The 13,435-nt window shown below is 48.8% G+C and overlaps 1 protein-coding gene across 3 annotated transcripts in view; it reads right to left on the minus strand.

Moving 5' to 3' along the window:
- Positions 1-13,435, minus strand: part of SPTBN4 (spectrin beta, non-erythrocytic 4) — a 67,977-nt gene that overhangs the window by 11,274 nt on the left and 43,268 nt on the right. For all 3 annotated transcript variants that reach the window (XM_037013952.2, XM_037013953.2, XM_073226173.1), the window contains exons 21-26: positions 6,261-6,485; positions 4,997-5,086; positions 2,717-2,995; positions 2,496-2,626; positions 1,428-1,632; positions 650-1,030 (exon numbers count right to left, since the gene is read on the minus strand). In XM_037013952.2, coding sequence (XP_036869847.2) covers positions 650-1,030; positions 1,428-1,632; positions 2,496-2,626; positions 2,717-2,995; positions 4,997-5,086; positions 6,261-6,485 — 1,311 coding nt within the window. The remainder of the gene's footprint in view (positions 1-649; positions 1,031-1,427; positions 1,633-2,495; positions 2,627-2,716; positions 2,996-4,996; positions 5,087-6,260; positions 6,486-13,435) is intronic.

The raw sequence follows: 13,435 nt of genomic DNA on the forward strand, positions 1-13,435 counted from the left end.
CTACCAATCTCTCTGCTTGATTTCTAACAGTCATCAGTGTGACTCAGATAAATATAATTGTCCAATTTCTAATTTAATTAGACCTGTAGCCCAATCCCCTTTAGTTCTTCTGTTTTTCTATTAGACCCACAGTTCATTTCCATCTGATTTCTCAGATCTATTTCCCAACTTCTAGCAGACCCATAGCCTGATTTTTATTACTATTTTCATTAAATCCACCCCCTTCAAATTTTTTTCAGGAAAATCGTATGATTTCTATCCGAGACCTGCTGTCTAATTTCTATCCACCCCATAGTCAAATTTCTCTTAACATTCTTGCAATTTCCTTTAGACATTACATCTGGATTTGGGTAAGAATTGCTTTACACTTTCTGGGAGAACCTTGCCCAATCTCTGGTGGAAAGACTGTCTAATTTCTATCAGACATACTGTACCACTTTTCCCAGCCACTGCCTGATTTCTGTGCACCATGCAATCAGTCATTTTCTACCTGCCCCATCATCTCATTTCTCCTTGTTCCAGGTTTGCTTTCTATATGTTCCACTGTCTAATTTCAAATTGCTCTATGGCCTGGTTTTTCTCTGCTCTGCTGTGCAGCATCCCTTGGCCAGACCCTCCCTCCCACCTCCCCTCCTGGCCGCCGCCCCACCTGGGACACAAGCAGCTGTAGGTCATGCTCAAAGGCGCGCAGGGTCCGTTGCATGGAGCTGGCACTGGGTCTGGGCTCAGGTGGGGCGGTCAGGCGGGGCAGGCGCCTGCGCTTCTCCTCAATCTGTCCCTGAAGCTCTCGGGCATCGCTGAAGAACTTATGCAGCTCCCGAGAGGCAGCCAGCAGCTGGGCCCGTGTGCCCATAAGCTCCAGCAGCTCGGCCCAGGCCTCATTCAGCCCATCCTTCCACTCAGCCATCGTGGCCGCCGCGGTATGGCCGCACTCGATCAGCTCATCCACCATCTGGTTTACGGCTGCCAGCCGCTCCCGCCCTGCTGTGCCGGTCTCACTGGCGAACTCTGAGAATTTCTCCTGCAGCACCTACCACCAGAAAGTGGGGGGCACAGCATGGGGAAAGGTGCTGTATATACAAGCCCCCTCTAGCCCACCATCTTGAGGCAGGTAAGAGTAATAGCATAATAATAACAATAATGGCTATCATAATAAAATTAATACCTAACACTTATTGAGCACTTACTCTACAGCAATATTAACAATAATAAATAAAATAATAATAGCCATTAACACTGTTAGGCTCTGTGCATGCCAAGTACTGTCCTAAGTGCCTTACATTATGTAAATTCATTTGGCTCACAACAGAACCATGAGGAAGGTGTGATTATTATCCTCATGTTACAGACAGAGAAACTGAGGCCTGGAGAACCTTAGTAGCACATACAGTGGCCCCTGGGTTATTGTTATTACCGACGATGCTCACCGTGACGTGCTCAAAGTCCTGGCCAAGCTCAGGTGAGCCAGCCACCACCTCCTTCTCCGCAATCCAGTGCTCGAGCTCATCCACCTGGCGGCTGAGCTGGTACAGCCAGTACTGTTGCTCCAGGCCCACCCTGCGCTCCTCGCCCAGCTCCTTGAGTGCCACATACAGGCGGTCCACCTGAGACTGCCGCCGGCTGATCTGCTCACTGATGGGGGACAGGGGGAAAGGGATGGAGCCCCCTGGGACCTCCAGGACAGAGTTGTGATCCCCTGAAGCTCCCCTCTCAGGGCAGGGCTGTGTTTCCTCTGAACACTGGGCAGGGTAGTGTCCCCCTGGACTCCCTCATGTAAGGACTGTTTTCTGCAATTCTTGGATGCAGGCAACCCAGTACTTGCATCTCCGCACTCAGGGAAACCTGCTTTCCTAAGCTTGATAAGCTCACCACCCCCTCCCCCACAGCCTTTCTACCTGCAGCTGGATGCCAGGCCTCTCCAGTAGTCTTAGTGGGGCTTGGGACTCCCTACATGGGTCCCGGCCAACCTGCCTCACCTCCAGTCTATCTCCAGGCTCAGGAGGACAGAGGTCTGGCCCTATGACCCCTCTCAGAGCCCCCCCACCCCTCCCTGGTCCAGGCCTCCCAGATGCGGCCCCTCCTCCCGATCCCAGGAAGGCCATAGGCCCAGCCATCCTGGAGTCTCAGGCCACTCCCAATCCAGGCTTTGCTGTCTCAGACACTGTCCAGACCCTGGGCAGGAAGAGGACCCTTCCCTGTCCTGAGCTCTTACATCTCTCGGCAGTCCCTGACATCGCCCCCGACCACCCCAACGCTGGAATCCCAGTGCTCCTGGCCCCACCCTCTCAGCCATCCCTGAGCAGTGCCCCTCCACTCTGCCCCCAACTCCTGGCCAAACTCCTAGGGCTTCATGTGGCGGGAATGAGGCCCCCTCCCACCTGATGTCCCATTCTGGCCCTGTCCCAATATCCAACAGCTAAGCTTCAGATCCTGCGGGACCATTCCCTAAGATCCGGCCCTGCCCGCGCCTGGCCCCAATCCCGCCGCCCACCCACCTGTCCGGGTGCCCCATCTCCAGCAGCGCCCGGCACTGGCGCGACAGCTGCGCGATGCTTTCCTCGTAGTTCTCCACGCCCTGCTCCAGCTGCAGGTGCTTCTTGAGCAGCTGCAGGGTGCTTTGTTCGTCCTGAGGGCACACGGCTCCCGCGATGAGGTGGCAGCGGCCGGCCCCGGGCGCCAGCGCCTCCAGGCCCCCCGCCCCCCAGCCCGCGCGCACCTTTCCCTTGTCCTCACTCATCATGAGCAGCTCCTGCTCGCCCAGCCACGCCTCCACCTCGGCCACGTCGAAGTAGTACTGCTCCACCTGGAAGGCGGCGTCTAGCACCTGCTGCCGCCGCTCGGCCGCCTCCCGCAGCGTGGCCCAGGCGCTCTGCAGCTGCTCCTGCCCGTGGCGCACCGCCTCCGCCTCTGGGCTGCGCAGCGACGCCAGCGCGCCCGCGCGCTCCAGCACCTCCTCCAGGCGCGGCCCGTGCGCCTGGATCTCCCGCCGCAGTCCCTGTGGGCCGGACAGAGGGGAGAGGCACGTGCGGAAGTCCGGCCCACCCAGGGAACAGCGAACACCCGCACCTCGGCCGCCACGTGCCAGGACCCGCGCTGTCACTCGCTCACTCAGACCCCCACGAGGCAGGCGGGAAAGCAGACACGGAGAGGCGAAGTCTCAGAACAAGCAGCTGGTAAGGGAGTGGCAGGATTTGAACGCTGGAGGCTGGCCCCAGACACTGCTGTCACCCAGAGGCCTGGTGGTCTAAGACGCGTCCTAATGGCTGAAATCTCGGTTTCTCCTGAGGCCTGAGAATCCTGCTGCTTAGGATCCTTTAGGGTATAATGTATATACAGGGAAGCGCACAAGTCTTAGGGGTACAGCTGGACACAGTTACCCATGTGCATGCCAGGGTACCCAGATCAGTATATGGGACACTTGTTACCCCAGAAGGTCCCCTCAACCAGCTCTGTACTTGAGTACCTTCTTTAGCCCCTCCTGTGCCTCAATTTCCTCAGCTGGTAAATGGAGATATTAATAACAAGAGTGCCTGCTTCCAGGCAAATGGCTAAATAAGGGTTTTGCATGATGTAACCACTCATCTAGACCTCACTCCAACCTCCACCCAGGAGTCGGACATCATACTCATGTTAACAGAAGCGGGAACAGGCACAGAGGGGTTGAGGAACTTGCCCAAGTCACACTGCTGAGGTGGCAGCTACCTGGTCGGGTTGTGTGCCATGGGGCACTTAGAACTGTGCCTGCCATGCAGTAGGTGCTCAGACAATATTATCTGCTATTATTCACTTATCAGGCTTGTGTGTTCGGCAGTCTTGTAAGTGTTCGGCACAGCTGAGCTCCTCCCCTTTTAAGCATGGGACACACTTGATCACTTTCTTCAGCCGTGAACGTGATGCGACAGCAATGAGGACAGCCGAGAGTATTTTCATCAAGATTGAAAAACAAACTCTAAGAAAAACCCCAGCCTCTTAAAGAACTCCATCTAGTGCAGCAAGGTCACCAACCTTTCAAAATAACTTGTGTACCCACCTCCCCATCATTCTTCTGACTATTCTGCCAACTTATATTTCTTGGTAAAAGGGGGGAATGACAATATCTACCTCATAGGGTTATTTGGGGGGCTTTAATCAATGTGCTATTATTATTATTATTTAACTGTCATAAATAATATTTATCGTTATTGTTGTTGATAATCATTATTATTATTCCTCTTCAATGTCTCTTTGGGCTTTGGTGAACACAGTTGCTTTGACCAAAGGATTCTTCTGCTAGCCCAACTCTACAGGTGTGGAAACTGAGGCACAGAGAGGTAAACAGGGATCTGTAGATTTTAGGAACTCAAAAGCCCCACCCCCGATCAGCTTAGAAGTCAACACTCTGTCATTTATTATCTCTGTCATTTCTCTCTATAGGTGTGCTTTTTTGTCTGTCTGTTACTGTATTTCTTCTTCCTTGACCAGTAGCCATTTCGCTTGCTTCTACTCATGGGACCCTGATTTTCCCTTGGGGAATCCCCTTGCTTCCATCTCAGCCCAGGTAAATTTAAGGTTAACTCTACCTGCAGGTTCAAAGGGTCGGCCCTTAGCCTGGAACAGGCCTGTCAGAGCAGTCTAAATCCCTGGCCACCGTGATTCAGTCAGGGATGGGCATGTGACTCAAGGTGAGCCAATAAGAATTATTCCTGGGACTAATGCTGAAATTAGAGAAATTCTGGTGGGATGTAAACTTGAATCTTTTGGAAGTCTTTTACCACTGAGAGAGGAAAGCTGGCATGAGAACAAAACTAACACAGAAGCACACACACACACACACACACACACAGCTGAGATTCATGAATCATGGAAGCACCTGGATGCATCTGTACCTGCTGTCAATAGTCTTTTCAATCATAAGAGCCAAGAAATTCCCTTATTTTGGCTTTAACCACTCTGAGCTGTTTCTATCACTTGTGCCCAAATGTGTCCTAACCCACACCCCTACCCTGGCTCCGCTCACCTGGTTCTTTTTGATGTACTGCTGGACAGCCTGCAAACCACTGCCTCGCTCCGTCTGCATGGCCAGTGGCAGTCGCTCCTGGACCCATGCCTGGGGAGGATACAGGGATCAGGTCAAGTGGAGAATGCATCTAAGGACCCCTGCCCACTAGCTATACTGTAAGTCACCTGCCCAGCCTCCAAGGCCCTTTATTGCCTGAGAGCTGGGTCACACCTTTGGTCTCCTCTCTTGATGTGCTCTGTCTTGTTCTCTCAATTCTAGCCAGGCTCCTGCTTACCTCTGGCCTTTGCACAGGCAGGTCGTGCTTCCTGGAATTCCCTTCCCACTCCCTCATCTGGCTCACTTGTACTCTTCCTTCATGCCTCAGCACAGACCCTCCTCTAGGAAGCCCTCCATGACTTTGCACCTTGGCCAGTTGCCTCCTCAGGGCTCACACAGACTCCTGAACCCCTGCCCCCACCACCCCCTAACAGCCCTAACCACCTTTGCTGTCACTGCCTGGAGACAAGTCTATTGGCCCCTTTGGAGGTTTGAGCCCTCTTTGGGCAGAAATGGGGTTGGCCTTGGTCAGCCCTGTGACCCCAGCATCATCCAAACACAGGATTGGGCTAAAGTATCAAGTGAATGAGCAAAATCATGCGTGAATGAAAGAACGAGCAAATCAGGAAGTGGGTGACTGAAGGAGGAAATGAATGCATGAGCGATGAGTGAGTGAACTGAGAGAAAAATTCTCTTTAGTTTTACTGGTGGGATGTGAACTTGAATCTGTTGGAAGTCTTTGCCAGCCGGAGAGGAGAGCTGCCCTGAGAACAAAGCTAACACATACACACACACACCGCCAGAGTTGAGAGATTTATGACACATGGAAGCACCTGGATCCATCTGTACTTGCTGTCCAGTCTTTTCAATCATAAGGGCCAACAAATTCCCTTTTTTGAGTGAAGAAAGGAATAAAGGTTGAGTCAATGAATAAATTTTTCTTTATGAATAAATCAATGAGTGATTGAAAGTGAGTAAATGAGTGTTAAAGAATGAATGAATGAATGAATGAATGAATGAATGAATTTGTAAGTGAATGAGTAACGAGTGAGCGGAGGACTGAACGACCCGACCCGGGCCGGTCTCTCAGCCAGCTGCACCCTTAGAACTTCCAACAGCCCCGCCCCCTCCCAGTCTCCTCCCACTTGCCCCCTCCGGCCTCATGCCCCGCCCCCGCCCCCTCGTAGTTATCCCATTACCGCCCGCATCCCCGCGCGCTCCTCACCAGCTCGTCGTCGAGGTCGTGTGCCACCTGGTGCAGCTCCTTAGAGGCGAGCAGCAGGCGGCGGCGCTCCTGCAAGGGCTCGAGCAGGCGCACCAGGCGCTCGCCCACCGCGCTCTGCCGCTCGCCCACCAGCTCCTTGCTCGCGGGCTCCAGCGGCAGCGCCGCCGTCTGCGCCTGCAACTCTCCCACCTCGCGGTACCACTCCTCCACCTGCGACTCCATCGACTGTGGGGACAGGCGCAGGGTCAGCAGGCCCCCACACCTCTCATCCTGCTGTGGCTCTCCAATACCTCCATGGTGACAGCCAAAGCCTTCGCCGTGGCCCACCACCCCTCTCTCCTTGCTCAGTCCCCTCCAGAAGCTCTGCACTCCTCACTGGCCCTGCAACACGCTAAGCTAATTCCCGTCTCAGAATCCTTGCCTTTGCTGTTTGCTCTGCCAGACATGCTCTTCCGTTGTCAATCAGATTTCAGCTCAAAGATCATACTCTCAAAGGGGCTTACCTGAGTCCACTAATGGACTAAAGCTGTCCATTAATGTAATAACTCTCAGAACAACCCAGAAAATTCGAGGGTATCCCTGTTTACCAGAGGTGGAAACTGAGGCCCAGAGAAGTTAGGGAATTTGTCCACAAAGGGCCAACTTTTTCAAATGTCATGAAGACAAAGCTATAGTGATTTTAATGTTGGTGTGCCATAAGGATAGACAGAAAGTGCAAAAGCTGACCCACATACCCAGGAGAATTCATGTATTTTACAGATGCCATTTCCAATTTCCAAAGGAAAGATGGATTATTCAATGAATGGTCATGGGCCAACTGGCTAACCAATTTAGCTGGATCCCTTTCTCGATCTTTATGCTAAAAACAATTCCAGATGGATTGAAGACTTAAATGGAATACGTCCATAAGGCACTAGAAGAAAACCTGGGCAAATGCTTTCATAATCTTGGGGTAGAGAAAATCTTTCCAAGCATAAAAACTATAGAGGGAAAGATTTATAAATCTGGCCACATAAAATGCTTCAGCATCCACCAAAATTTCTAGACAGAGTCAGAAGGCAAATGACAAACTGGAAAATATTTAATACATATGAAAGCAAGGAATTTGTTTCCTTAATCAAAAAATTCCCTTTTATCCAGTTTCCTTTGCCTCTTTGGCACTTACCACCATCAGATAACTGTCTCTAGTTACGGTTTTTTTCTTTTTCAATTGGTCTCCTGCTTCTAGAATGTGAGCTTCATGAGGTAGGGGCTGTGTCAATTCACCTTTGTATTGCTGAGTGCCTAGAACAGTGTCTGGCGTGTAACAAGTCTTCAACTGTCATTTGTTCAATGCACAGATGAATGACATCAGCAAAGAAAAAGACTGCCCTGAAGAGAAACAGGTGCATCTGATGTGAACAGGCAACACAAAAGAAGATGATGTCCAGGCCCACTATGCAGTAGGAAAATACAAATTAAAGCAAGGTTTATCTTCCTATTCATCCAATTGACATAAATGTAAAAGATGGATAATATCTAGTATTGGCAAAGATGCAGGGAGATGGGCACACTCACCCTCTGTCAGTGGGGGTGTAAATTTGTAGAGCCTTTTTGGAAGGCGATTTGGCAGGCCCTACCAAAATGCAAAAATATGCATATGCTTTGACCCAGCATTTACACTTCCATTTCTAGGAATACATCTCAAGAAACACTGGCACATATGCACAAGGATGTTTGTCCAAGGATGTTCGTAGTAGCAGAGATGCTTATCTACAGATCACATTGTAGTGAAGTTTATGGTGGAAAAAAATGGAAACAACCTTGGTGTCCATCAAGAACAAAATGACTAAACAAATCCACATCAGTGTGGAAAATAATAGCCAAGGCTTACCATTAAGAGGAAAAAGCAATTTAGGACATACATATGAATTTATATTTGTCATGGGCTGCAAATGCATAAAAATTTCCTGGAATTAACAAGAAATTAGTAACAGATGGCACCTATTGAGAGGAACTCAGTGAATAGGGACAGGGATGAAGAAGAGATTTTCCACATAGGATTTTTTATATAGTTTTGGATGTCTGAACCATAAAATGTACGTATTAAACATGAAAGACAAATAAAATAAAAACATTAAGAATTCATATAGGTAGATTAGTAAATGCACAGAAAGAGGTCTAGAAGGACAGACACCAAACAATAACGGAGGTTCCCACTGGAATGTGGATTTGGGAAGTGCTTTGAAGGGAGACTTTATGCTTCACTGAAGACTTCTAAGTCAGTAAGATCTTTCGCCAAAAGAATATAGTATGTATTCCTTGTGTGATTCTAAACAGATGGGGGAAAGCTAGAAAACAACATAACAGTAATGAAATTAAGTGGTAACAGATTACAGCAAAGGACTGCAACCCCAAACTCAAAACTCAAGAACCAACTGAAGACTTCTGTTCCAAGGCTCTGTAATACAGAACTGTTGATTTTGCTGGCCAGACACACATCCCTTAATTCCAGGCTCCTCAAATCCCACTCTCAGGTCCTGAGCCTCCTGAGGGGACTAATAAAATTTAGAGGGCCAGGGGTGGCCACATGACCCAACCCTAGCCAATCAGAACACTGAAATCACTCAGACTACAGGAATTGTGTAAGAGATGGCATGTGACCTAAGATTGGCCAGTGAAAACTCTTCTCACTTTTGCTGGAAACGTGAGTTTAGGAAAGGTGCTCTCTTTCCCTTGGGGTTCCTAAGCTGGAAGAACATAGGTGTGGGGTTTTGGGGACCAACTTGCCACCAGGAGGAAGCTCCCCAAACAATGAGGTCAACTCAAAGAAAAATGGGTCCCAGAAACAGGCAGATTCCTGAACACATAATCTGAGTAACTGATCCAGCCATGCTCCCAGCTGTATATACTCCATGGATTTTTCAGCTATGTGAGCCAATGACATTCCCTTTTAGCCTAAGTCAAGTTGGGTCTTTGGTATGCACCCCAGAGGCCTAGTGATACAGTTCACAATCTGTGGGATTTATAAAAATGGGTAAAAATCAAACCTTATTAACAAGTCAAAACTATATAAGAGGAAATTTTTAAAAGACACAATTACAAGCAAGCTGCAGGAATCAAAGAAAAATAAAATAGTCACCCCTCAAAAAAATTTTGCTACGAAAATCATTGTAGTGATGTGTAGAAAATCAAAATGCACTAGAATTCTGGAAAATCTTAGCTATAGTCTGAAATGTTAAGCTTGTTAATCCCAGTTTCCCCATTAGATGAACACCACTCCACAGCCTCTCCAGTAAGTGGTTGTATGGCCTGAGATGGAATAGTTGTAGGGACTGACACTTCTCTACTTCTACAAGAATGCCATGTATCCATGTATTTTGAACACCCATTTGATGTGTAGCCTTTCCTGCAAACATGGGCAAAGGATACTGCAGTTCAATGGTCCTTAAACACCTGTAAGGACGTTCTGCCTCCTACAATGTTAAGGGAAATGCAAATTAAAAGAACTACAAGATAATATTTTTCACTTCCCAGATTAGCAGAGAGTGAAAAGTTCCATAATACCTAATGATAGTGATCCTGTGGGGACATGGATGTTCATACCTTTCAGCCCCAAAATTTTACTTTGAGGACGATTTTCTACAGAAACACACACATGAGCTCAAATACATATGGACAGGGATTATCTGGTGCAGTGATATTTCTATTAGCATAGACTGGAAACAGCCCAAAGGGCTCTCACCAGAAGGCTGGTTAAAAGCAAAAGTTTAAAAGGACAGGGTCTGCCCACATACTCTTGCAACAGGGATGGCCACCCAGGGTATTTTGCCAAGTGAAAAAAGTAAGCTTCAGTATGGTCTGTATGCCATGTGTATGTGTGTGTGCGCACAAAACACTTCTAGAAGGATAGAAAGAAGACTTGAGAGACGATACGCCCCTGGAGATGGGCCTGCATGTGGAGGGGAAGACTTTTTACATTATATCCTTCTGTTTGAACTTCTTACCATATAGGAAACATAGCCTGATGTCTGGGCACTGGTCTGAGCACTTGACAGGGATGGACTCATTTAATCCTCACAACAGCATATGAGGGCAAAAAAGACAGGAGTTTGTTTCATGCACAGTTGGATCCCAGGGCCTGGCACTGTGCCTGGCACCACATAGGTCTCTGTACATGTGCTGTGACTCGGTTGGACTAAACACCATGCCACTCTGCTTCTCTCAGCTGGGCAGTATTAAAGATTAAAAATGTAAAATTGAAAGTAACTTTACACATCCAGAGGAGCCCAGAAGTACTGCCACATCCTATCGCATGGCTGATTCTTGCAAAGACTGTTAAGTCAAAGCCAGACACAAGGGACCAGACACTGTATGATTCCATTGACAAGAAATGTCCAAAATTGGCAAACCTAGAGACAGAAGGTAGAGCAGTACAGTGAGTAAGTTGGTGGAAAGAGCTAATGGGTCCAGGGCTGCTTTTGGGTGGGAATGAAATATTCTGGAATTAGATAGTAGGGAGAGTTGCTCGATTTTGCAAATGCATGGAAATCCACTAAGTTGTGTACTTCCGAAGTGTGCACTTTATGGTATGGAATTAAATCTCAATTTAAAAAAAGACATTAAAGGTAATAAACAAAAAACAAAAAACCAACCAGAGGAGCCTACTTCCCCAAAAGCCTCGGGTGCTGGCCACATGGCAGGCAGTCACACAGCAGGCCCTGATCCTCAGACCAGCCCGATTCGTCCTCCAGTCTACCTTGCTGCCTTCCCATTTTCTGGTTGGGCAAACTGAGCCTCAGAGAGGAGCAGTTTCTCTATAGTACAGAATAAAAACTGCCAGAGGCGGAATCGGAACCAAAGACCAGGTGACCACAAAAGCCTAGTGGGTCTCAGTCGCTCTGCTTCTCTACACTTGAGGCGCGTATGGGTCACTTGCACTGGGTCGCACGGCAGTGGAATAGGGATTCCAGCCCCGGACTGTGTAGCTCCTGAATCTGAACTCTTCCCCTAGACCATGCTGAGCTAGATGAAGAAAGGCTGGGCAGAGAATGAAAAGAGGAGAGGAGGATGTTTCCTTGGCCAGAGAAAGAGCCTTAAGGTGGTGGAGAGGCGGTCGTAAGGAGTCCCCAGGAAACCAGCCCAGCAGCAGAAAAGCGGCCAGTGCATATTCCCCCTGGCCGGTCCCCCTCAGATGGCGGGAGGCCAGTACTGCCCTCCCCAAGCAGGAGCTGGGGGCTGAGCCAGACCAGCTGGTCAGGCGCCTGAGGACTGGGAAAGCAGGGGCATGGGACTCCACCATCTGGCTTCTCAGTCAGGAAGGACATTTGGGCAGGAGACTTTGAGAGATGACTCTGAGTTCTGTGGTCAAGACCTGGGAGGGGGGTCCCAGGAAGCCTGCGGCAGTGGCTGCGGTGTGGCCAAGGGGGAGAGCTTGAGGTGGACACAGCGACACAGAGAGAAAGAGGGATGGAGGTTGCGATGGAGAAGTGAAATAAAAAGACAGGGATAAGAGAGGGAGAGGGTAAGACAGAAATAAAGAGAAAGAGACACAGAGATGGAGACAGAAGGACAAAGAGAGAGTCAGAAATGGGAGAGACAGAAACTAACGGAAACTAGGAGATGCAGAGGAACAGGGAGCCGGACTGAAAGCCGGACTGCTGCCCAGAGAGGGGCAGCAGGAGACACACCATTCACGTATCAACGCCCCAAGACCCAGCCAGCACTTGCCGCAGCCCAGCCTGGCCCCCACGGCCTGAGGGGTGGGGCAGCCAGGAAATGTGCCCGGCTGTATGGCAGCCGTCCCTCTCTCCTGCATATGCCCAGTGTCTGGGCTCTCAGGCAGGCCCCAGAAGACAGTGGGGCCTCAGAAGGCCCCTCCCCTCCCCAGCGGCAGCTCCTGAGGCCCAGCTGGGCTCCATCTGGGAACTGTGGGCCACTGAGTCACTCCCGCCTTGGGCTCCCTCTGCTGGGGAAAGGGCCCAGGAGTCCTGTACTGGAGCCTGCTGCTGATGCCCATTCCTGTGCGACCCTGAGCCTGTCCCTCGCCTCTCCTGGGCCTCAGCCTCTCCCCTGAACAAGGCTTTCCTCCATGGGGAGGGGAGAGCTGATTCTACACTCTGGCTAGAGCTTCCTCTCTCTGAAGCCCAAATGGCCAAAAAGAGACAAGGATGTTCGAACTCACAAGTTGTCCAAAAAGAAGCAAATACAAACAGCCATCCATCAGAATGGGAAAAATCTAAAAAGTCTGATAATACCAGGTGTTGGTGGTTATGGGCGGAAACAGGGCCTCTCATTCACTGCTGGGGAGAGAGCATGAATTTTTAGCTGGACTAGGGCAAGCAATTTGGCAAGATCAAGTGAACTGAAGGTAGTTCTAACTGCTAGAACTATATTCATGTCTCACATGGTATCTCTCAAATACATTTTTAAAAATCTATATGGATGGGGGAAATATCCCAAATGGATACAAACAGAAGCAAATGAAATGACTGTTTTACATAAATAACTACACTGAAGGTGGGAAAATAACTACCAAGTTTCTTACACCCTCTGGGTGAAGACAATGAACATTTTTAAAAACCTATGAACAAGAAAACTCTCTTGAATATAAACATGAACAATTTCTTCATGAGCATATCTCCACAGGCAAAGGCAAAAAAAGCAAAAATGAACAAATAGGACTATATCAAACTAAAAAGCTTCTTTACAGCAAAGGACACCATCAGTAAAACAAAAAGACATCCTACAGTATGGGAGAATATATTCATAAATGACATATCCGATAAGGGGTTGACATCCAAAATATACAAAGAGCTCATGCACCTCAACAAACAAAAAGCAAATGATCCAATTAAAAAATGGGCAGAGGAGCTGAACGGACACTTCTCCAAAGAAGAAATTCAGATGGCCAACAGGCACATGAAAAGATGCTCCACATCACTAATCATCAGAGAAATGCAAATTAAAACCACATGAGATATCGCCTCACACCAGTTAGGATGGCCACCATCCAAAAAACAAACAACAACAAATGTTGGTGAGAATTTGGAGAAAGGGGAACCCTCCTACACTGCTGGTGGGAATGTAAACTAGTTCAACCATTGTGGAAAGTAATATGGAGGTTCCTCAAAACACTAAAAATAGAAATACCATTTGACCCAGGAATTCCACTCCTAGGAATTTACCCTAAGAAT

Source organism: Manis javanica, chromosome 17, assembly GCF_040802235.1.
Source record: "Manis javanica isolate MJ-LG chromosome 17, MJ_LKY, whole genome shotgun sequence".
In the NCBI taxonomy this organism is placed as follows: Eukaryota; Metazoa; Chordata; class Mammalia; order Pholidota; family Manidae; genus Manis; species Manis javanica.